Source organism: Daucus carota, chromosome 7 (assembly GCF_001625215.2).
Source record: "Daucus carota subsp. sativus chromosome 7, DH1 v3.0, whole genome shotgun sequence".
Taxonomy (NCBI): Eukaryota; Viridiplantae; Streptophyta; class Magnoliopsida; order Apiales; family Apiaceae; genus Daucus; species Daucus carota.
Genome location: NC_030387.2, coordinates 39972233 through 39996912, shown reverse-complemented (window position 1 = coordinate 39996912; position 24680 = coordinate 39972233). Strand labels below are relative to the sequence as shown.

At 34.4% G+C, this 24680-nt stretch overlaps 3 protein-coding genes across 3 annotated transcripts; all 3 read left to right on the top strand.

Moving 5' to 3' along the window:
- The first annotated feature begins 890 nt into the window (after positions 1-890).
- LOC108196014 (uncharacterized) lies at positions 891-8856 on the top strand. Its single transcript, XM_017363068.2, has 4 exons — positions 891-1187; positions 2658-2868; positions 3345-8110; positions 8584-8856. Exons 1-3 carry the CDS (start codon positions 1029-1031, stop codon positions 8108-8110), a joined length of 5136 nt encoding a protein of 1711 aa, XP_017218557.2. The 5' UTR covers positions 891-1028; the 3' UTR covers positions 8584-8856.
- A 5899-nt stretch (positions 8857-14755) lies between these two features.
- LOC108195058 (bidirectional sugar transporter SWEET15) lies at positions 14756-16653 on the top strand. Its single transcript, XM_017361992.2, has 6 exons — positions 14756-14911; positions 14982-15018; positions 15189-15399; positions 15489-15650; positions 16013-16132; positions 16215-16653. The coding sequence occupies exons 1-6, from the start codon at positions 14860-14862 to the stop codon at positions 16449-16451; spliced, it is 819 nt and encodes a 272-aa protein (XP_017217481.1). The 5' UTR covers positions 14756-14859; the 3' UTR covers positions 16452-16653.
- Positions 16654-22862: 6209 nt separating this feature from the next.
- LOC108195057 (bidirectional sugar transporter SWEET14) lies at positions 22863-24630 on the top strand. Its single transcript, XM_017361990.2, has 6 exons — positions 22863-22908; positions 23065-23101; positions 23184-23394; positions 23779-23943; positions 24034-24153; positions 24340-24630. The coding sequence occupies exons 1-6, from the start codon at positions 22863-22865 to the stop codon at positions 24628-24630; spliced, it is 870 nt and encodes a 289-aa protein (XP_017217479.2).
- The last annotated feature ends 50 nt before the right edge of the window (positions 24631-24680 follow it).

Here is a 24680-nt window from a genome sequence, read left to right as displayed (position 1 = left end):
TTTACAATTTTGTTTGATTCCTTTGAATGTTTAAAAATCATTCTAAACTAGCATGATAACCCGTGCAAGACACAGCTCATTTCCTAAGAGCAAGTCCAAGAGAAACCCTATATCATGTCCTAAGTTAAAATTTAGGGCATTTGATAAAAAAGGTTGCTCCAACAATGTCCTAGTGATGCCTTATATCACTAGGACAACCCCTCCAAGCCCTATTTTTGAGGCACTCTCTCCTTGCCCTTTTAATGATGAAATTAAACTTTTAATAATAAAATATTAAACATATAGTGAAAATAAGGCACATTGTTGGAGTTGAAGTTGGTAGAATATGTCCTAAATTACCAGGACATCATTTTTTATATTATATTTAGGGCTCCAACTAGGACACTGTTGGACTTGCTCTAAGAAAATAATACCAGTGCATTATTTGTTTAAATATAAAATTTCAAATGAAATTGAGTTCCCAAATAAATTATTTATTCTAAATATAAAACAAAAGATAGATGAATATGTACAGTTATTATTACATCAAAAAATGAAAATAATGACGTTCTTATGTAAAATTAGCTTCAATACTTAAATTTATATTGTAAAAAATAAATATTCAAAAAATAAATTAAATTTAAATAAAAATATATCATCAATATTAAATTATAACTATAACTACATCATTTAACCCAACCGTCAAAACAGGCTAAAACCAACAATATCTCCGAGTGAATCTTGGAAAAGCAAGTGTTCAAGACACAGTGGAGACGAGAAGACCAAACGAAGACCTCAACAGTCAACACTCAACAGACGACTCCTAAACTTCCCCTCGAAGTCATGCAAAACCAAAAGTCCCATAATAATGTTCATCGTACAACTTTCCTTTAATTTCCCCCAACTTTCCCTTTGCTTAGTCACCAGGGTTTCTTTTCTTTATATTCCCACTCTTCTTGCCACTTCTTTAACATCTTCACTCCTTTCTTTTTGTAGCATCTGAAAAAAAAAAAATATAGTGTAGCTGAAGATTTGATATTGTGCTAGCAATGGCCACACCGAGAGAGCACATTGAAGAGATACGCAAGACCAAGTTTTCTATCGGAGGAGACCCGAATCCCCTCACGGAGGATCTGCATCAGGCTGTAATGAATCTCTCTGGCGAGCTTTATGCTAAGGATGTTCATTTTCTCATGGAGCTTATTCAGGTTCTTTTTTTACACTCTTTTTTGCAACTCTGTATAGTTTTATTGAAGTTGATCATGCATGCATGTCATGATTTTTTATGTATAGTATTGTAAGATTTAGAGCTGTAATTCGAGTCTGCTCGCGAGCTCGCCCGGCTCGAACTCGTTTAACTATGCTCGACTCGACTCGTTTAGTTAAATGAGCCGAGCTCGGGCAAAGGTTCCAGTTCGTTTAATTAAACGAGCCGGCTTGACTCGACTCGTAAAATTAAACAAGCCGAGTTCGGGTAGAGATTTAGGTTCGATTAAATGTAAAATTAAATGAGCCGCTCGCCCGACTCGCTAAAACCGGCTCGATTAGTTAAACGAGACGGTTCGGCTCGGCTCGATTAACATCGGCTCGAATTACGCGCGGCTTGAAATTCGGCTCGCTCGGCCCGAATTACACCAGTAAGATTGTTGTGTAAACTGATTGTGCTAAGTGCTTGTACATTATTTTTGGACTCAGGGTCAGGGTGCCTGGGATGTTAATATTTTTGGGGCCACAAAGTAAATTTTGAATAAAACACCCTTATAGGAGATTTATCGGATATTTTTTAGGCAAATTTCTACAAAGTTGCAGAAATTGTGAATTTAACCTTCCGGTTTAGGGTTTAGGATTTATAGGAGATTTATCGTTGATTTTTTCAGATAAATTGGGAATTTTTAGTTAAATCAGAGTGGTATCAATAAAATAATGATTTTTTTAAAAGGTTTAATCAGAGATTTTTAGAACATTGTCCAATTGTATTACCTTTAGAACTGTATTAAACCTGAATTTTTGAATTATGAAAATATTTTCTATCCGAAATTTAAAAAAAATCAGAAGACTGAATCGAACAATTCTAGAGACGCCCACATCCTCCTTTATAAATATATATTGATTTTATGGGACACTTTTATATTTTTCCTCGTAGTTAAATGATGTAAAATTGTGATAAAGTATTTAGGCAAGACACTTTTTCTCCAGGGGCTCTGTGAAGTAACTAGGATCTTTCCTTGAGTGTCGATTGCTTACATGATCTGCTAGATCATCTCTGCTTTTAGTGGATCATGTATGTAAACGAGGCTCAGTGAAAAGAATTAGGATTTTTAACTAATGGCTTTATTGATTGGAAAGTTTAGTCATGATAAGATTTATTTCACATTAGAGTCTTAGTAAAAAATGTGTTTGCGGCCTGTTAAACTATTTTATCTGTTAAGCAATAAAGTGGAACACTGTCTCCACAGTAAGCACAGAGCTCTCTGTTTTCAAAAAACCATTTTTTCTTGAAGATTATAAAGAGTTAATAAAAAAAACAGTGTTGAAAATCTTAGGCCGAGCTACAAGAATTGTTATATAAAAAATAATCGCATAGATGTTGTGGTGCTAGTTGTTTTCAGCTTAGCTACTTTAACTAGATCTACTATAGTGTTGTATATAGTATGTTACAGATTTGATTTTTGCTGCAGAATGCTGAAGACAATGAGTATCCGGAAGGAGTGGATCCTTCCTTAGAGTTTGTAGTAACTTCTCGAGACATAACTGCTACAGGGGCTCCAGCTACGTTACTGATATTCAACAATGAGCGAGGCTTTACCCCCAGGAATATCGAGTCCATCTGCAGTGTTGGACGCTCCACCAAGAAAGGGAATCGCAGGCGTGGTTATATTGGTGAAAAAGGTACTTACTGAAATTTTGTCACACTAGTTCTTGATCATGTCGACTCTTAATGCAGTATTTTTTCAGGTTTTATTGTGTCTTAAACTGTTGCTATTTATGATTCTTTTATCAATTATAATTATAATAATTCTCTCTTTTTTTTACCACAACTTAGTACGGTTAAAACCTTCAATGGTGCAGCAGACTGATATGAGTTCGTAATTTTCGTATGTAATTTTTCTCTGTTAAATTCTGTAGACTAGCATGTCAGTTTGCAACTATTTCACCCTGAATTACGTTCAAAGGTTCAAATTCAATGTGTCCCAAAGCTGAATATGCTGTCATATCCTGTTGAACTTCATGTTTTTCATCTGCCGACATTAATTGAGTTGTTAGTGTTTTATGATTTTGAATTTTATTATGGTTTTCAGATGGCATATTCTCTTTTATGTATGCATCTTTGGATGTGTTCTGATAAAGTTTTTGATTAATTTCAGGAATCGGATTCAAGAGTGTTTTCCTGATCACTGCTCAGCCTTACATATTTAGTAATGGCTATCAGATACGATTCACTGAAGGACCCTGTCCACATTGTAATGTGGGATATATAGTTCCTGAGTGGGTTGAGACGAATCCAACTCTTTCAGTCATTGAAAGCATCCACGGAATTGGTACCGCTCTTCCCACCACAACAATAATATTGCCTCTGAAAGCTGACAAGGTCAAACCTGTGAAGAATCAGCTCTCCAACATTCATCCGGAGATTCTGTTGTTTCTTACGAAGATTAAGCGGCTCTCGGTTAGAGAAGACAATGAGGATTCCAAACTTAACACTGTGAGTGCAATTTCTATTTCAAGCGAGACAAATTTTGTCACGAGGAAGAACATTGATGCAGAATCTTATATGCTCCATCTTTCTGCCGATGACACTGGTGATGATGATCTAGAAAAAGAATGTGGATATCATATGTGGAGGCAAAGATTTCCGGTGAAGAAAGATCACAAAGTCGAAAGAAGGATGGAGGTAGAAGAATGGGTAATTACTCTAGCTTTTCCTAGTGGAAAGCGTCTTCTTAGAGGAATGCAGTCCCCAGGGATTTATGCGTTTTTACCCACTGAGATGGTGACGAACTTCCCTTTCATTATACAAGCAGATTTTATCTTAGCATCATCAAGGGAAAATATCCTCTTGGATAACAAATGGAATAAAGGAATTCTTGACTGTGTCTCTACTGCTTTTATCAGTGCCTTTACTTCTCTCGTGAAAGATACAGAAGCTCCCATTTCAACTCTGCCTCGTATGTTTGGTTTTTTGCCAGTCAATAAAGGTCCCTACACGGAGTTGAATGCTGTGAGGGAGTCGATTAAGCAGAAGATATTAAACCAAAGTATTGTTCCTTGTGAATCATACTCCGAACAGAGGTTTTTTCATAAACCGTGTGAAGTTGGTGGGGTTTTGCCAGCCTTTTGGAATATTCTGGATAAGGCTAGGGGGCAAGGTGTAGCCTTAGATAACATCTCCTCGCATGGCACTTATATTTTAAGTTCTTCATTTGACAAAAAGGAGTATGATCAAATTCTGGAATTCATGGGAGTGGAATTTGTTGGAAATGATTGGTATGCTAAATGTATCCAGAGTTCGAATATTATATTGGGTGTGTCTGAGGATGTTTATTTGGAGCTTCTCCTTTTCGTAGCTGAGAATTGGAAATCTAGTTTTTACAGCACCAACATGAAGAATGCATCAATCTTGAAGTACGTAGATATTCATGGCACTGTTTCCCTGACTAGTGTTGGTGAAGTATCTCAGTATTCTGGTGGAAAGCTGTTCAAATCTACGGAGGATCGTTATGCATCCTGGTTAATCAACTGGAGTAGGGAGTTCAGAGGTGCAACAGATCACTTGTTCATGCCAATTTCAACCCAACAAGCTATTGGGTTGCTGAGTAAAAAGCGGATCCTACTTGATTGGCTATCAGACCAAGCTAATGTCAAAGCGGTGAGTGTTTATGATTATGCACTTCTGCTCAACAGGTTGATAAGTAATGATAAGGAGCTGGCAATAGCATACTGTCATTTTGTTTATCACACATTTGCAAAGAAGTATATGTCAGAGCAGAATGTTAAAGAAATATGTGGTAGCATGCCTCTTGTTGATAGTTATGGGCGGATGATGGGGCAGAGGAGACATGTACTTCTGCCTGCCAACGGAAGTAACTGGGTAGAGCTGATTGGTACTAATCCATGGAGAACTGAAGGATATGTTGAGCTTGGAAAAGACTATCTGCAACCAGCGAGCTATGTTGGTATTCACACAGCTAACAGAGAGTTGATTAGTTTCTTGAAAACTTATGTTCCAGCTTTTGATATACCCAACATATCTCCTCCAGATGCTGTAATCCCAACCATGTCAGCTCCTTTAACCAGGAAAAATGTGTTTCTGTTACTGGATTGGATTCGTTACTTGAGAAGGAAAGGGATTAACATACCCCAAAAATTCTTGTCTTGCATTAAGGAAGGTAGCTGGCTGAAAATTTCTCTTAATGGTAGTTCCAGCTACAGACCTCCGTCACAGTCATTTATGTTCTCGTCATCAGGAGCACATATCTTACAGCGAGAATCTGAGCTTGTTGACATCCCGGAAGTTGATATGCAATTTTATGGCCAGAAGATAATGGATTACAGGGAGGAGCTGAGAGTTGTAGGGGTGATGTTTGAGGTAAATGAAGCATGCAGATTTATAGGAAATCAGTTGATGTCTATTGCAGCATCTTCTAACTTATCCAGGGATAACGTCCTTTCGATACTCAAATTCATCAAGTTTTTGAGGCTTAAATTACTTTCTCCAGCAGAATTTATTAATAGCATCAAAGGTGGGCGATGGCTAAGAACAAATCAAGGTGATAGAAGCCCAGATGAGTCAGTTTTATACAACGAGGAGTGGAAAGCTGCTAAGGAAGTTAGTAATATTCCACTTATTGATGAAGTTTATTATGGAGCTAATCTGATGTCTTATAAAGTAGAACTGGGGCTGATTGGTGTGAGAGTGAACTTTGATGGCAACTACCAACTTGTTAGTGACAACTTGAAATCTTCGCATTGCTTAAGTTCTCTTTCTGCTGATGCTCTCTATTTGATACTGAATTGCCTCCGGCATTTGAGGTCAACCAGCAATTTGGTTCATGCTCTGAAGGATAAGAAATGCATCAAAACGAATGGTGGGTTCAAATCTCCTGCTGAATGCTATTTGCCTGACTCCGAGTGGGGATGTCTTTTACAGGTTTTTAGTTGCTTCCCGCTCATAGATGAAAATTTCTATGGAAGCAAAATATTGTCCTTTAAAAGTGAACTAAAGCAAATTGGGCTAGTGGTTGATTTAGATGAGGCATCGAAAAAATTTGAAGATGTTTTCAGGAAGCAAGCGTCGTTGCACTCCATTGGCAAGGACAATGTTCTTGCACTTCTGCAATACTACAAAAAACCAAAAAGCTCCACCTTTCCATCAAATTTAAAGAAGTGTATTCGTGAGGTCAAGTGGTTGCGTACTCGACTTGGTGATTATAGGGTGCCTGCTGATTGCATTCTTTATAGCCAATGTTGGAAATCTATCTCATCAATCTCCCTGCTCCCATTCATTGATGATAGTGATACTCATTATGGGGCAACCATCCATGAATATGAAAAGGAGCTCAAGAGTATGGGTGTTGTTTCTTCTTTTAAAGATGGAGCACATTTTGTTGTGAATGGCCTTTATTTGCCACAGGATTCTAGCAGCATAACTCCTGAAAATGTGTACTCGTTGCTGGACTGTATCCGTAATTATAAACCGGAGAACCACAAGCTGGAGAATCAGGAACTTTTTCCATCAACTTTTGTTGAAAAAATAGGGAGAAAATGGCTAAAAACATATTCAGGCTTCAACACTCCAAAGAGGTGCTTGCTCTTCAGTCCTGATTGGGCTCGTTTATTAGAAAGGAGTGACGGGCCTTTCCTTGATGAAGACTTTTATGGTTCCAGAATTACAGAATACAAAAATGAGCTTCGTTCTCTGGGAGTAATTGTTGATGTCAGAAATGGCTGTTCTTTGATGGCAGATTACCTTGACTTCCATTCTAGTTTCACCACTGTGAGCCGAATATATAACTATTTGTTTGAATTCAACTGGAAGCCCGATGACGAGGACAACAAAAGAATTTGGGTCCCCAGTGGTACTGATAATGGTCAGTGGGTAAGCTCTGAAGACTGTGTCATCCATGACAAAAATGGTTTATTGGGAGCGCGGTTGCATGTTCTGGAGAAGCACTATAAAGATAATAAGTTGCTGATGTTTTTCTCTCTTACCTACGGAGTAAAATTGAACCCCTCTATTGACGACTATTGTGAGATTTGGAAGTCATGGGAAGCTTCTGGCCACCAACTAACTCATGAGGAGGCTTGTGCCTTCTGGGAGTTTGTCATAAAGAACTGGAGCTCGAGGAATGGAGAAATTTTAGCTCAACGGTTGTTGAAATTGCCTGTATATTCAGGATCAAGTCCAATTAATCTGGTTAATAAACACGACGTATTCATTGCTGATGATCTGCAGCTGAAGGATCTTTTCGAAAGGTCTTCTTTGGGTTCACTATTTGTTTGGTATCCCCAACCGAGCATGAAATCTCTTCCCAGAACTAAGTTGCTAGAAATTTACAGCAAAATAGGTGTTAGAAATATCTCGGAATCTGTACAGCAAGAGCTCTCTGAGGTTGATGCTGTCAATCTGAAGCAGCTGAAACTGAAGGAAGTATTTATTGGAAAAGGATTGTTGAGGCTTATTCTTGGCTTTCTAGCTGATGTTTCGCCCAAAATGGAAGTAGATGTTAGGCATGACATTGTCAGACCCCTTCTTGATGTTACCGTCCTAGAGGCAGGGGGCAAAATAACAATGCGCCACACGTTATCACTCTCCTCTGGTGAAACCCTCAATGTTGAAGCCAGGCAAATGCTCAGATGGGAGAAACAGATTTCAAAGCTTTTTGTGCAGAAATTAGACAAGGATGGGGGACCAAAAACAACAATCGAGTATGCTTCACATTTTTCTGAAGTAGTTGCTGGAGGCTTAATATGGGAGAATGAAGATCACACGCGTCAGCTGGCAGACCTTATAAAGTTGGGTTTTCTCGTGGAATTCAATGAGGAGGCGATCATGTATCTCATGAAGACAAAAAATCTGCAGACCTTTTTGGAGGATGAAGCATTACTTTCTGCCACCTTTCCAGATGAATAGGTACCTTATCCTATCTTACAAGTTATATCGTCTCAAATTAGTCTCTTTTATTCTGATTTTTCTTGTGTCCAGTATTTGAGATCCTTAAAGCTGATTAGTTAGATTATTCACAGTTCTGCAGTTACATGTGTTCATTTTGAAGAACATCAATCATTTATGCCATGTCTTGTTATTCCAGTCAGTACCCTCTAGTAGTGTAGTTATCATAATTCTTGGCATAGTAATTAAGTGATCTACTATTAATCGTTCTTAATTCACAACCATGCAAATAGAAAGGTCTCTTCGTTATGGATTAGTTAATTTTTCTATTTCCATAACAGTCTGCGACGAGTCTTCTAACAAAGCTGCTATTCACCAGGATCGTATTTTGAAAGCTTCATGTTTCGTTATCTGTTAACATAATAGTCACTCAATGCCATCGGTTTATTGTTTTTTGTGTCACATCTGACATTTTTTTACCTCTGTAAATTCAGATTGTGCATGTACGAGGTATCGTCTGCCTCGAAAAGGTTGTTGCTGAAATTGTTTGTAGCCATCAGAACTTGAGATCCTTAAGCTGCACTGCCAGATTTCAGCAGTTAATAAATTTGTCAACCTTTTAATTTCATTGTTTTGGATTGTGTTATTTTGGCTTCAGTTATGCAAGAAACAAGTTAATATATAAACCGTAGTTCTTTAAGAAACTTTGTGTTCTGGTGAAGTTATCCTCTACAATTAGCAATGTGAATTTATTTGATTCCACACTAGCTGATAGTCGCAAGCATAATTGTTAAATTTCGAGTATTTTTACATTGCTCAACTCGAGCCGTCTAGTATTATTTTAGTTGTTTTTATTTGATTACCCCCCCCCCCCCCCCCCCCCCCCCCCCCCCCCAAGATGCAGAGTACTCGAATTTGGGCTTTGGTATTGTGTGCCCAATTCGTGTACCTAATTAAGTTACGACTATGGGCTTGCCAGATTAAGCTCAGACCTTTTTCTTTTAATGGGCCTGCTAATCAACAAATTACTAGATTTGCCTTTCTATATTTTTTTTTTCAATTTCCATGCCAAATCTCGGCAACAAGATTACATTTTTATAGGACATAACATGTCAATTTGTCATATATATCGAATATATTTTTTTGAGCAAATTCTCGGAATTCTTAATTTAACTTAAATATGTCGCTTGGACTTCGATCTAGTTGCATTTAGAAAAACTGATATAAAACTTTTTATTAACTGAAAATTGATATATGCTGTATCAACTTTTCTTACTCTCTTCGTCCCACCAACTTTTCTTACTCTATTCGTCTCACCAGGTTGTTTACGTTTGCTATTTACACACATATTAAGACTCTTATAAAGTTCGCTATTTACTAGGGGTGAGCAAGAATTCTCCAAACCGACCTAAACCGGCCGATCCAAACCGTCCAAACCGATTTTTACGGTTTATTAACGGTTTGGTTTGGTTACGGTTTGAAATTTAAAAAACCGAATTTTTTCGGTTTGGTTTCGGTTTTTACCTCCAAACCGACCGATATAACCAAACCGAACCGAATATATATATATATATATACATATATATATATATACATATATATATTGAAATAATAATATACATGTGTGAATAATAAATTGATAACAAAATTATATTCTACAAAATATGTGAAAAATAAAACATATAAAACTATTATCATATTTTTTTAAAGAATATTGATATACTAATTTGTATGTATTATCTTTTTGTTTTTTTTAAATAAAAGTATAAGAATTACATTTTTATCATCTTTCTCCCTCTCCTTATATTTTACAAGCTCTTATAATTTAATATCTTTTTTAAGATATAATTAAAATCTAATATACATATTCATAATATATTTCAAACTTTCAATTCTTGTTTTGCAATTTCAAGTTTAATTTTGTTGTTGAAATTGTTATATTGATAAAAAACGGTTTTAACCGAAACCAATCCGAACCAAACCGTTTTAAACGGATCGGTTTGGTTCGGTTTTTTTACTTAACGGTTTGGTTTCGGATTGAAGTTTTGGAAAACCGATAATTATGGTTTGGTTCGGTTTGGACCCTCGAAACCGTCCAAACCGACCGATGCTCACCCCTACTATTTACACACATATTAAGATTCTTATAAATTATAGTTCAATGACGTTTTCTTAATTTATTTATTTTTAAATAAAAGTTTTAGCATCAATTTTTTTTCAGGAATTTTTCTTTAAAAAAACATAATGGAATTATATTTTATAGAAAGCTTAAGATGAGTGTCAAAAAGTAGCGTAAAGAACCTGGTGAGACGGAGGGAGTATGATTTAAAATTATTTGTAAAAATCAAAGTAATATATATAATGAAACTGAGAAAATATTACTCCCTCCGTCCCACCCATTTCTTATCGAATGGGTTGGGCACGGAGGTTAAGAAATATGTATAAATTAGTGGAAAAGAGAGAAAAAAGTGGGTAAAGTGGTGGGACCTATTGATTTTTAATGCATAAAAAGAAGATAGTGGAGTTAAAGTAGTGTGAAGAGGAAAGAAAAGTGGAGAAGTGGTGGGATCTATTGACTATTTTTGGTAAATTTTGAAATGTAAAGAATTGGGTGGGACACCCAAAAGAGGAAAGTGTAAAGAAATGGATGGGACGGAGGGAGTAACATATAAAGTGATTGCTGTAAAGTACTCCCTTAACTCTATAAAGTAAAATGGCGGTCAAATTATAAGGAATCAAAATCGTACGATTTATTGGGACTTTGAGTACAACAGCTGTTTATAAATCACTTGAAAATTAAATTCGAGAGGTAGTAATTGGGTTTGGGGTTCAAGAGGGTGCGTACTTGAAAGGTTTCAAACTAGCTAGGTCAATACACCATGAAAGTTGAACGACTAAGCGCCGTTCTTGGAAAGTTAATTATTAAACAAATTTGAAAAATATATAGTGTTTCGAATATGCTTCGAAAAATCATTTTTAAATTTTTTTAGCTTTTTAATTAGTACGCTTTACATCATTCCATATGTAAACTCTAGTTTGTACGATTAACAGTCTAGCTACGTATCGGCTTTTTTCGCGTTGTTGCTGGCCTCTGTCAAGAAACAACGGTGGTGTTTGTTTGCGAGAAACCGGAGCTGCTTCTGACTTCTGTTTTTTCTTGATTTGTTTATATAAAAAAGTAGAATCACTTTTAAAAAACTGAGAATACTAGCTTTTTTCTTACAGCTTTTGCTTTTTTTACAAACACTTTATCAATTTATTTACTTCTCACTTCTACTCCACATCTTTACTATAAGTCAGAAGTCATTTCTTTTAAACTAACCCAAACGGTCCCGTTTAAAATACATTTTTAACGGTAAAAGAGTTTCAACCTTCCGTTTTATTTATTTTTATACATTTTTTCATTAATCGACACATATTCTAAAATTTTTATAAAATATAATTTTATTAATAATTTTTAAAATTTTATCTGGAAAAAAATATGAAAAATAAATAATAAAATTATATTTTATTAGTGTGCACCTAGTCATGCAAGATCACCTAGCTACTCTCCAAAATATCTAGATCACTAGTAAACTTCAAATAAGCAATAAGTTCACACCTAGTATCATAATTAGGCACGCATCTTTCCATTCATATCCTAGTTTTATATTTTAAGATCGTAAAGTAGCCATTAATGGTGGATCAAGATCGTACCATATAAGGTTCGTCAAATGAGATGAAATAACCTTTGATCATAAAAGATTCTGCAAGTAAATCTAATCCTTTTGATTAAGTGTAACTACTATTTAATTAGTAGTGAGTTACACACTGAGATTAAATCATATCATATCTACCATTAAACATCCACAATCTACCTAACGACAGATTGCTTCTTCCATTTATAGTTATCAGATTCTGAAGAGAAAAAGCAAGGGCAGATATTAAATGATGGACAAAATGAGGTAAGGTAACGAGAATGATGAAAAATTGGTTATAAAAAGAGAGCGATGAAAGTATTCGTGCAATGCATTCGTTTTTACGGTCACTTCTTGGCTGTGGCGGAACCAGGACTAAAAGTTAGGGGGGCTGAAATATTTTTTTCATCTATACTTGCATAAATAACTTTCTCAATATATATTATCATACCATCATTCAGTCATGCATCTCCCATCCTATCACGCTGATAAGTCTTGATTGTTTTTATAGCAGAAAACTCTCTCTCAACAATAGCAATGACAACGGGTAAAATTAAAGTTAACTGAACCAGAATATAAACTAAGGGATAAGCCGTGTGCCTGTGTGTCTTAACCATCATGACATAAGGATTTCCTATACTTTGAAGTCCAGATTAATCTTTATCCGGTCTCACATCATAGATCAACTTGTCTAACTCATTTGATAACAACTCCAGGTCTAGTAAAGAGATATCCTTTGGATAAAATTGTGCAAGGCAGAAAATTAATTCCTAGGATCTAAAGAGCAAATATAAAGTAGTAGCTCTATATTTCCTTCTGTAAAACGGTTATCCATCAATAAACTGTTAAATAAAAAGGTTAGTAAACAAGTTTTATAACACTTAACATCTTCTAAAAATGTCTCTCATTCTTTCTCTCTTAATAGCTGCAATTTATTTTTCATACTTCGAACATTGTCATAGTATATATAATATTTTGAGTTCTTTGTTGTAAAACTTATGAAAAATCATTAGTAATTGCGAAGAAAACTTTCATCAAAAGAACTCCACTGAGTTAGGGTATGAGTTATGGTAGTGTCAATGTGTGCGTATGACTTATGAGAGCATGTCCAAAGGATTCTTCATATGAGCTATTTAGCCTAAATTTGAAGAATATAGAGATGAAATGAACTCCAACAAACTCCTAGCAGATATAGATAGAGAGCGCATGTAGGGAATATTGTTGAAAATATTGTGTAATTTACTTCTTAAATAGTTAAGAGTTGATTGTTTATATTATTTTTAGAGAAAAGTTAAGGAGTTTGTTGGAGTTGATCTCAGTTTGAATGTATTTGTTAATTAGACTCTCTTTAGACTATGTGCCTTTTCTTTTCCTTTTTTTCCAATAAGTCCCTCTCCATGACATTTATAATTCAGCGGGGGCTAAAAAATATTATACTGACATCACACTAATTCAGCGGGGGTTGAAAAGAAATTATACATTGTTTTTTCGAGGTTAGGGGGGCTCTAACATCCCCTAGCCCCCCTCTGGTTCCGCCATTGCTTCTTTGCACTTATCTTTTTATAATATAAATATTGTTTTTATCAACTATTTATATTTACTTTTTAACATCTATTAATTGTAGAAAAATATTAGGAATCTCTAAAATTATTCTCAAATCCTATTCTATATTAATAATAATATACAATGCCACGGAACATCTAGCGATTTCTGGAACACTGTTGGGGAGTGATAAGTTATAACCGTCCATTCCCGGAACCAAAAGAGCTAGTCAGCTGCCAGATGTTAATAAAAATGCAACAACACTGTGAATCCACTAGTCGTAAAGGCGTTAATTAGATAAACCACAATTATTAGGGTTTGGTCTGATCAAGAGATTATATATAATATGAACAGTGCAGTACACACGTACATTAGTTCTTAAGGCCATGGTGCAGGCTATGTGTCAAGAGACTCAAGACGCCAAGGGCTGCGAACTCAAAAGCAAAATGCATTACAACATTATTGTCATGGATTTTAACCCAAAAGGATCCACTGACCATGTAACTTTGGCCTAAAAATGCCGAATAATATGCACAGTATTTTTGCAAAAAAAAAAAAAAAAGACAGAATCAGAATATAAAAATTCGATATAATTTTTAATGATAATTAGGAATAAAATAGATATATGATATATAAGTAAAAATTTAGCTTTTATTAATTAAGTCCGGAGAATTTAACTAAGTGATTTAAGTTTGCAAGTAATTATGATACTCCCTCCGTCCCATTTTAATTGACACTTATTCCTTTTTGGGATGTCCCAAAAAGAATGAACCTATTAAACTTACTATTTTTGAACACTGCTTTTCACTATTACACCCACTACTTTCTTCCACTATCTCTATTCTATAATAATATAAACACTATTACACCCACTACTTTCCTCCACTATCTCAAATCTATTATTAAAATTTTGATGGGTCCCACCACTTTACCAACTTTTCAACCTTTTTACTACTTTTTTCTTAATCTCCGTGAAAGTCAAAGCAGTTCAATCTTTTCGGGGAGGGAGTAAATTTGAGTGTACAGATACTCCGCTAGCTTCTGCGCTAAGAGATGAAGTAACTTTATTTATATTCATGATTATTGGCTTTATAGTATAATAAGAAAAGCTTTCTAGGTTAATTTCTGACGCACATTAAAATACACAAGTTTGCTTCTTTTAATTGTCTTCAGAGCTAGCTGTCCCTGATTTTATAGCTTTAACCTGCTAATTATATATGCACTGGAGAAGTCTGAAACAGCTGGTTCGCATGCATGCAGTTTGTGGTTTCAAATGTCTAGCTCTTCGAGACCAACAGTCAAAAGACTCATTTTATTACTAATTATTGTTATATATATTTATTAATTATTGTTATATTGTTTATTATATTCTACATATGCATGCATGCATGAAGCAACAGGCCAACAGAGCATTTTCAAGAGCTTGAGAGCTCAGCCCTATATATATGTCTCTTAGTTGTACCCAGAACTTCATGATTTAGTTGCATAACTGAGAGCATAAGTGAGCTTACAGCTTCTTGCTTCTTTCTTGCGACTCTTGATCGTATCGAGATGGCCTTGTTCAACTTTGCTAATCCTTGTCTTTTAGCTTTCGGCATCTTAGGTAAGGAGCTTCCTTGATTACATTCTTCAACTCATTCTTCGATTGAGTTACTGATCTTATGTTACTGCAGGTAACTTCGTCTCCTTCTTGGTGTATCTTGCTCCAATGTAAGTACCTTGACAATACACGTCAGGGGCGTAACCAGGAATTTCATTCAGTGGTGTCAAAAATTTACGACATTAATTTTAAATACATTGGTTACGCCCCTTACATATGTGTTCTTTTTTTTTTCGATTGAGTTTTGTGCTTAATTAGTTTGCTGCATGTGTTCATGCAGCCCAACATTTTATCGGATTGTCAAGAAAAAATCATCCGAAGGGTTCCACTCGATTCCATACGTGATTGCACTATTCAGCGCGATGCTTATGATATATTATGCAACCCTCAAAACTGATGGGACTCTCCTCATTACCATCAATTCATTCGGTTGTGTGATTGAAGCTGTTTACATTTCCCTCTATCTTGCTTATGCACCCAGAAAAGCCCTCGTAAGCATAAATCTCAGTGTATAATCAAGCTGATCATTATTTCCGCGCAGATAAAACATGAATTGATGATGGCATTAAACTTATTGCAGGTTTTCACGTTGAAGCTGGTTGTACTATTGAATTTTGTGGCGTTCTGGGTGATTGTTGTTGTCATTCACTTCCTGGTAAAGCCACCGAAACAAGTTCAAGTGCTAGGAGGGATAAATCTTCTCCTTTCCTTGAGTGTGTTCATAGCACCTCTAAGCATTATGGTAAATCCGCTTATCTTTTCTGGATAACAAAGCATACTAGCCCACCCTTCTTGTTTTTGATAATATTCAAACCCTCAATCTGTGGTACTAGGGTATACGATTTGAACAAGAGTTCATTGCTCATACAAATTTTGTACTCCCTCAGTCCCCCTCGATTATACGCATTAAGGATAGGGACGCGACATGCACTCTAATGCTCCTGTGAAGTATAATTCTATAAATTAATTTTGATTTTTTTTTCAAAAAAAAATTTAATATTTATATTTTTATTCAGAGAAGGAGAATTTTAAAAATAAGTTATAAAATTATATTTTATAACAGTAACAATAATTAACAACTGTTTTCTTACTTCTTATTTGCAGAAAAAAGTGATAAAAACTAAGAGCGTGGAGTTCATGCCATTCTGGCTTTCATTTTTCCTCTCATTGAGCGCTGTTATGTGGTTTTTTTACGGCTTCCTCTCGAGAGACATCTATGTTGCAGTAAGCCCCCCTATTTTTTCATACAATTTTTCGAATTTTATACTCCTAAATTAATAATCGTCAAATCTAATCAATACTGCAGACGCCAAATATTTTGGGCTTCTTATTCGGAATGGTTCAGATGGTACTCTACGCAATTTACAGAAACTGCGACAACAAAGTCACCGAGGAACTCAAACTGCCCGAAATCATGAAATCATCAACCGAGCCAAACCCGGAGATACACCCGAAAGATACCATGTTAAAATCCGAGGCAGACGATGAGAAAGGATCAGAAAATGTGAATCACAAAAATGAGGATGCCTCCGAGCAAGTGTAGATCAAAGTTGGTTGATGCCCTCAGTTTCAACTTCTTAGTAACTTATAAGTTAGCTAGTTCTACTTAAGTAGTGTAACATTAATGTAAAGGGAATAGCTCCCTGGTTAGTTCATGTATCACATTTTCTGAGTTCGCATCTTCTCTTTTATGTGACTACTCTACCGCAGATCCTAATAAAAGTTGTTGCAACTGTTCAGTTCTACGACTCGAGTCCATTATCAGAAAAGCCCACATTGTTTCACCAGCTGTCCTTGGGCTTCAGTAAGAATGCGGAGGAATCCTAAGAATTATGGACCTAAAAACCATGCCAATTCGGTCTTGTTTCAATATACAGAAATACTTACTTCATTCCAAAATAATAATCGCTTTGAGCACGTATTTTGAGGTGCATAAAAAACATATTTCTAAATATTATTTTTCATATTTTCTTTTTTTAATAAAAATAGGGATGTTAAACTTTTATTCATAAGAAGAAAAATTCAAAAATAATGTATAGAAGTATGTTTTTTTTACACCTCAAACTACGTGCACAAAGTCAAAGTGACTATTATTTTGGAATGGAGGGAGTAAATCGGAACAGTTACAAATAGCCATGACATTGAGCATTTGAAACAGTGACTATATCGAAACCTAGTGTGTTCTTGCTAAAATTATCGCCTATTTTGAATTAATTTGTGATAATTACTCGTCTGTTGAGAAATTTTACCATTTCCGTTACTAAATTATACTAGCATCTGATCAAAGAAAAATCCTTAAATTAGATATGTAAATATATCTTAATATATTGTCAATAATATTGTTCAACATGGAAATAATAGAATTTAGAAGACAAATTTTTTAATTATATATATGTCTCTAGATTAGAAGACAAATTTTTTGAACTTAATTATCCTCGTCCTTCAGATATATATTATATTTCAACTTTAACTATCATGAAAGTCGTTTTGTCAAAAAAGTATAAAATAATAAAAAAATAAAGTCTGATTCAAGTAGGGGTGTAAATGAGCCGAGCCGAACTCTAGAGTGCTCGTGTATCGTTTGTTAAAAAATTAACGAACTCGAACTCGAGCTCGAGCTTGGATCGAGCCAAAAATATTGTTTGAGTATCGACTCATTAAGGAATAACTACGTTCACGAACAGCTCGCGAACCGCTCACGAACATGTCTCACGAGCTGTCTCACGAGCTTTTGCTCACGAACCGCTCATTAACTTACGCTCACGAACATATCCCACGAATTTTTGCTTACCAACCGTTCATTAATTTTGTTCACGAGCTTGTTCAATAAACTTTGCTATCGAGCTAGCTTATACTCGTAAATTTATTTACGAGCTTGTTTGTTATTTAATCTAATTAAAATCCCAACAATATTTTAATTTATGCTATAAGAAATCATAAATTCATAACAAATCATTCATTAATGAAACTCCCACATCCACGAGCCATGTTTACGAGTCAGGTTCACGAACCATGTTCACGGGCTAGTTCACGAGCCAAGTTCACGAACTCATAATTCGAACTTGTTCGCGAACTATCGAGTCGAACTCTAGTGTGCTCAAGTTCAGCTCGTTTATAAAACGAACCTTAATATTGTGCTCAAGATCGACTCGTTTATGAATCGAACTGAGCTCGAACCGAACTTTTTTCGAACCGAACACCGAGCGGTTATCGAGCGTATCAACTCATTTACAGCCCTAGATTCAAGAAAGTAAGCCGTAATAGCATATCCTGATATTTCATAAAAAAGAATTTAAAAATATGTATAACGAAAATAAAGAAGTATTGACATATAAATAGCAATGTTCTAAAAATCGGTCTAGGCGGCCGCCTAGGCACCGTCTAGGCGCTAGGCGGCCCCGAAACGCCCCGATTCGGTCCTAGGCGGTGAATTAGGCGTTTTTTTTACAAAAATCGGTCCTAGGCGGTCAACATCCCGCCTAGGCGGTCCAAGACCCGCCTAGATGGTCCAGACGGCTAATAACAAAAAAAATCATATTTTTAATAAATAAAATCTAAAATTATGATTATATTGTAAGAAATTAAGTATTCACTTGTAATTAACTTAATATCTTATAAAAAAAGTAAAATGACTAATATTTTTATTTAATATTTCTTACATTATTTATAAGAGACTGATTGATATATATTTATTTAATCAATGATTTTGTATTACATGTATCAAGTATTTATTTTATATATGATATTATATTATTTACCAGTTTGACTCTACTAGTAGTGAAAAATAGATAAAATTATTAAATTACATTTAATTATAATAATTTAAAAATAATATATGTCCGATTAATGCTCCGATTAATCCTTCCGATTAATCCCCGATTTCCCGATTAATCGCTCGAAGGTACCCCGACCGCTCTGGGACGCTAGCGATTACTGGAACACTGATAAATAGATAGATTGATCGCTGTAAAGTGCTGGAGTGCTTTAACTCTATCAGGTAAAATGGTGGTCAAATCACGATGAATCTAAATCGTACGAAAAATAGAAACTTTTAAGGGCAACAGCTGTTTATAAAAATTAAAATCGAACGGTAGTTTATTGGGTCTGAGGTTAGGGTGCGTACTTAAAAGGTTTCTAAGCTAGCTAAGTCAATATACATCATGAAACTTGAACGAACAAGCGCCGTTCTTGGAAAGTTAATTGTTAAACAATCTAAAAATGAAAATGTAGTGTTGCGAATATGCTTCGAACAGCCATCTTTAATCTTTTTTTAGCTTTTTAATTAGTACGCTTTACATCATTTATACATGCAATATAAATATATTTTATTTTATTCCTTTTGTTCTTAGAAACCGCATTAAAATTTGTTATTTAACAGGATAAAAAGGTTTTACCTAAAGGTTTATAAGTGATATATTGATAAAAATAAAACCACGGGGTTTGTTAAAATTATGAACGGGGACATTTCCAAGATTTAATCAGTCCACGTAATATTAAATACATTTGTTCGTTGCAAAAAAAAAAAAAAAATACATTTGTTGAACTTTTAAGAATTTTGCGGTAAAGTGTCCCATTAATTTTCAGAATCTTTTGATATAAATTATTATCTAAAAAATATGAAATACTATATGTCAGATCCTTAGTAAATTTTGAACAACAACTAATTTAAATCAACATAACCGGTAAATTTAACCAACTCTATCATATTGTTACTCTGTTTCACAATTAAAGTGAGTGAAGTTCTATGCAATTCGATTTATATTTTACAAATAAAATAGTTGGTTAAACGTGTTAATTAATTGAAACATATTTCACCAATATGCCCTTCAAACACATATTCTGTTGTTACAGACTTACCCCCCGCCTTTATCAAGTCTTTTCAGGACCAACCTTCGGGCATGCAGCTAATTAGGATGGGAAAAAAACATGCAGCCAATCAATAGACAACTTCTAGAACCTGCACTAATTATTTATCTATCGTCTTTGATTTCTATATACTAGTATTAAACACATGCAAAGCACGGACGACTATATAATTTAAAATTAATTATTAATTATTATATAATAGTAATATATATTAATGACAATAAATTTGCTTTTTTTTTAATTAATTATAAATTATATTTAAAAGAATAATGATGGAGTTTTTATCTTCTCAAACTGTTTAGAGATGTAAGATTATGAGAATTCTACTTCAATATATCTACGTGCAGTATATATAGTATAGATAGTCAAGTCAAGTTAACTAGAACTACATATCAATTAGATAATGAAACGTTTAATCTTAACGGATAATGAAACGTTTATCTTATAAGTAAAAGAAGAAAAATAAAACAACAACATTTCAAGTAGAGTAAATTCATTATTATCTTTTACAATCATTATATATTAATTTGGTAAAAGTGTAGTTAGTTTTAATTAAATTGATTCTAAACTAAATAATTGAGACCGAGGGAAAATATCTAATTTAAAATATTAATATACTTATTCAGTTAACAAACATAAGAAATTTCTTCAAGAAGTTGAATTAAGATATATAATTTAATTAAGTGAATCAAAGACACAATTTACCCTGCAGCTTAATTACCACACTAGGTGCTTCTTAAACAAACAATCAAGTACAATTGTTTTTCGTTTAGCCACCTTTAATTCATTCTGCAAAAGTCAGAAAGTCAAGAAGCCGTGGCTTTTTATATAAAAGACCCAGGAAAAAAAATAATATACCGAGTCCAAGTTTTTGGATAACACCAAATTATTATAATACTAAAGAAAACCAAATTATTATAATATTTAAATTTTAAATATCTACTTCTAGCATTGAAGCAAAATATATAATTTAATTAACTAAACCTAAAATATTTCAACTATTTGATACAATTTCTGGTTAATATATGCTTATCCTTCACTACAAAGAACTCTTGTAAGTTCAACAAACAATTTTCTATGAAATTTAGTTTATGTCAAAAATATTTTTTAAAAATTAACAGTTTTTCAAGCAGTCACAAAAATAAACTAACCGCTTCTTCAACAAACAACGAAGTCTTACTTTTTCTGGTTTAGCCACCTTCAATTTTATTCTACAAAAGTCAAGATCAGGCCATGGTTCAAAGTATAGAGAACCCAAAAATTAAAGTGATTTACCGAGTCTGAGATTTTCGATAGTAACCTGATAGTATAATACAAAATTGTACGGAAATTTTGCACATTAAAGTTAGATTTAGAGATGGTGACTCATGAGTGAATTCACTACAAGAAAGGCGGCTTTTTTCGACCGCCAAATTCTGGTCGAAAATAGGTATTTTCAACCGTTTTTGGTCGAAATTATCTATTTTCGACCGCCGGAAAGCGGTCGAATATAAGCTGGTCGAAATTACCTTTCCGGTTGAAAATAATTATTTTCGACCGTTTTCGACCGTCCAAAATTTCGTGCTCTTCCTTGAAAAATTTTGAAGTTTTTCATTTCCCGCTTTTCTTGTAGTGATTATAATTCAACAGTTTAATGCGCATGCTTAATTTTACAAAATTAAAACATTTATCAATATCCATGAGTGACTATTAAATAACTCTGCGTATCTGTCATCCTTAAATAAAAAATTTAAAAGCCAATCAAAACAAATTATCTTAGCAAAAATATATAATAACTCGAATTAGGTGATTAGTATTTTGGTCTTATGATCTTATCCACCATAGTGTGCTACGTGTTGCAAATTTGTCAGCTAGTTGCGAAAGCTTTGAACTTTGAGAGAACTTTGGCTGCTAAAGTACCTGATGTAAATAAAGTACCCATAATTTAATCACAATCATGCACTTTACGTTCTGTAATTTATTCATCATCATGCAACTTACGTACCATAATTTAGACATCAACGACATGGTCAAACAAAAAAAGATACGAGGTACGAGCTAATGACACGGCAAATCAACATAAATATTACATGCACCGAAATAATCCATGCAATTAAATAATATACAATAGAGGATACATTCAATATAAAAATCTCTTGACTCAGAAAAACATATATATTTTATAGTTATGTTTATAATTTTCAAAATATTTTTAATGATATGATTGTAATATTGTTTTTCAAATATGAACGAAAAGAAACCATATATCTCTAAACGATATTATATATTGTAAAAAATTTATTACAATTATTTATTTATCCAATACATAATGAATAATATATATCATAATCAATACTGTCCCACTCATTTTTTTACGTTACTTTTTGGCACGCTTTTCAACACTCATTTAAAGTATAGTTCCATAATATATTTTTTAAAAAAATTTCTCTGAATAAAGATTTGATATATAAACTTTTATTTAAAAAAAATTTGAAAAAATTATATAACTATTACTTTATAGAAACTTAAAAATACGTGCAACAATTAAGAGTGGACACAAGGAACTTGCACAATCCGATCTCCCTAATTAATAATTAAGACAACTTTTCATATCATTTTATAATATGCCGCCTCAAACTCTAAATACTCAAAAATTTTACTGTAAGTATCAAGAGTAATTTGATGATAATAAGTTATCATCATTTCCAGTCCGAGAAACGATCTTTGTATGTTGCCGTTGTTCCCAGTCAAGAAACAATTATATTTCATATGATGTCATCATTTTCGGTCAAAAGAAAAAAACATTGATTTGTCGGATACTCTTTATCCAGAATGAATTCACCTGACTCTTAATATTAGGATAGAATATGCATGAGAAGGAATTAACCAGCTGACTCTTGATATCATATGATAAAATATGCTAGCTAGCACTTTCGATTCTTTGCAATCAGAGAGAGAGAGCGCTCCGATTCCTCCTCTATATAAACCCTTCACTCAACCCTTGAATATACATGTGCTAGTTCACTAAGAGAAAGAGCAAAAGATATAGCTGGCACTTTCAGTTGTTTGTACTCGCAGAGATAGCTAGTGAGATTGTTTGCAGAGAAAGATGGCTCTTTTATCCGCTCATTGGACTCTTGTATTTGGTATTCTAGGTATACTTTCTCTCAACCCTAGACTCATTTATACTGATGGCATCTCTCTCTCTCTCCCTCCCCTCCCTTAGCTCTTTCCCTCCCCCTTCAATTCTGCATGCACGTACTATGTCGTATATATTAAATGGTTGTTTTCATTTTTGACTGGTGTATTAGGTAACGTCGTCTCCTTTGCGGTGTTTCTTGCACCAATGTAAGTCATCTTTAATTATATATCTATTCATCTCCTTTTTTTCTTCAATGAAAGTCAATTATTATAATCCTCCTCCATGCAGAGCAACATTCTACAAAGTTTACAAGAAGAAGGCAACTGAAGGGTTCCAGTCAGTTCCCTATGTGGTTGCACTATTCAGTGCCATGCTCTGGATCTACTACGCATTGCTCAAATCCAACACTCTCCTTCTCATCACCATCAACTCAGCTGGCTGTGTCCTTCAGACTATCTACATCTCTATCTTCCTCATTTACGCTCCTCCAAAAGCCAGGGTTAGTTAGTTCAAGTAAAAGTATGGTCATTAAAATCGGGGATCGGTATTAACGGTGGAGGTGCTGACTCAGAGTTAATCAGATGATCAGAGATTAATCGGATTTAAAAATCGGATATATTATAACATTATTAACAATATTTAATATGTAAGTTTGACACACTATATAATATTTCATTTAAGAAGAATTTACAGCGGTTAATCGGATTTTAACAAAAATTCGAATCAGGTAGACAACTTGAAAAAGGATTGTCCGGGATTAGTCGGTCGAATCGGAAATTTTTATAACCCTGATTAAAAGAAGTCTACTGTAATGCAGTAATTTCATAATTTCTAGTTGTGTTATAAATTAAATGTAACCTATCACTTTAAAATGCTCATGCAGATCCAGACCCTTAAACTTCTAGTTTCCATCAACGTAGTAGGATTCGGCCTGATCGTTATCTTAACTCAGTTTGCTGCAAAAGGAGCAGCAGACCGTGTAGCAATCGTCGGTTGGATTTGCCTCATCTTTTCCGTATGCGTATTCGTTGCCCCCCTCTGCATTAATGTGGTAAATATATCCATTAATTCTCAAGCTATTTTCTTTGATAAATTAATGCTGCTAAACTAATTCATTTACGCATGATGAAATGTATAGAGACAAGTTATCCGAACAAAAAGCGTGGAGTACATGCCATTCCTTTTATCCTTGTTTCTCACTTTAAGTGCTGTTATGTGGTTCTTTTATGGCCTCCTACTCAAAGACTACAACATTGCTGTAAGTACATGATACCGCATCGTAACTAATGTTCGAGTACTCCGCGAGCCTAAGCTCTGATACCATGTTAAATGATTAATTCTCTCAAAACGTCAGCTGTTGGGAGGAGAGCTTAACATGATCATATTATATTTTAACAACTAGATTAATTACTGATTAATCTACTTTTTATTGTGTTCCTATTAGCTTCCAAACGTGCTGGGATTTACATTCGGGATTCTTCAAATGGTGTTGTACATGGTCTATAAAAACACGAAGAAAAATGCAATCGAACCCGAAAACCTTCCCGAGTTAGTTCAAGATGATCCGGTGATTATAATCGATGACAAGAATCTTCCAGAGTTGAAAGCAAAGATTGAGGATGTGATGAGGCTGAGCGCATTAGTTTGTTCGGAGATGAATTCGAACGAGAATGAGCTTGATGTGATTGAAATTCAAGTTGTGGTGCCTAAAAAACAACTCATTCCTCTCGCTTGAGCAAGTGACGAGTGTTTGAAAATTTTGGTGGATCGTACGTAGCTTAAATC

Excerpts from the sequence above, each read along its gene's own strand:
- LOC108196014 (XM_017363068.2), top strand. The coding sequence starts at position 1,029 with ATGGCCACACCGAGAGAGCACATTGAAGAGATACGCAAGACCAAGTTT. Across the intron at positions 1,188-2,657 it reads TTCTCATGGAGCTTATTCAG|AATGCTGAAGACAATGAGTA; the intron begins GTTCTTTTTTTA and ends TTTTTGCTGCAG. Across the intron at positions 2,869-3,344 it reads TGGTTATATTGGTGAAAAAG|GAATCGGATTCAAGAGTGTT; the intron begins GTACTTACTGAA and ends GATTAATTTCAG.
- LOC108195058 (XM_017361992.2), top strand. The coding sequence starts at position 14,860 with ATGGCCTTGTTCAACTTTGCTAATCCTTGTCTTTTAGCTTTCGGCATC. Across the intron at positions 14,912-14,981 it reads TTTAGCTTTCGGCATCTTAG|GTAACTTCGTCTCCTTCTTG; the intron begins GTAAGGAGCTTC and ends ATGTTACTGCAG. Across the intron at positions 15,019-15,188 it reads TTGGTGTATCTTGCTCCAAT|CCCAACATTTTATCGGATTG; the intron begins GTAAGTACCTTG and ends GTGTTCATGCAG.
- LOC108195057 (XM_017361990.2), top strand. The coding sequence starts at position 22,863 with ATGGCTCTTTTATCCGCTCATTGGACTCTTGTATTTGGTATTCTAG. Across the intron at positions 22,909-23,064 it reads TCTTGTATTTGGTATTCTAG|GTAACGTCGTCTCCTTTGCG; the intron begins GTATACTTTCTC and ends CTGGTGTATTAG. Across the intron at positions 23,395-23,778 it reads ACGCTCCTCCAAAAGCCAGG|ATCCAGACCCTTAAACTTCT; the intron begins GTTAGTTAGTTC and ends ATGCTCATGCAG.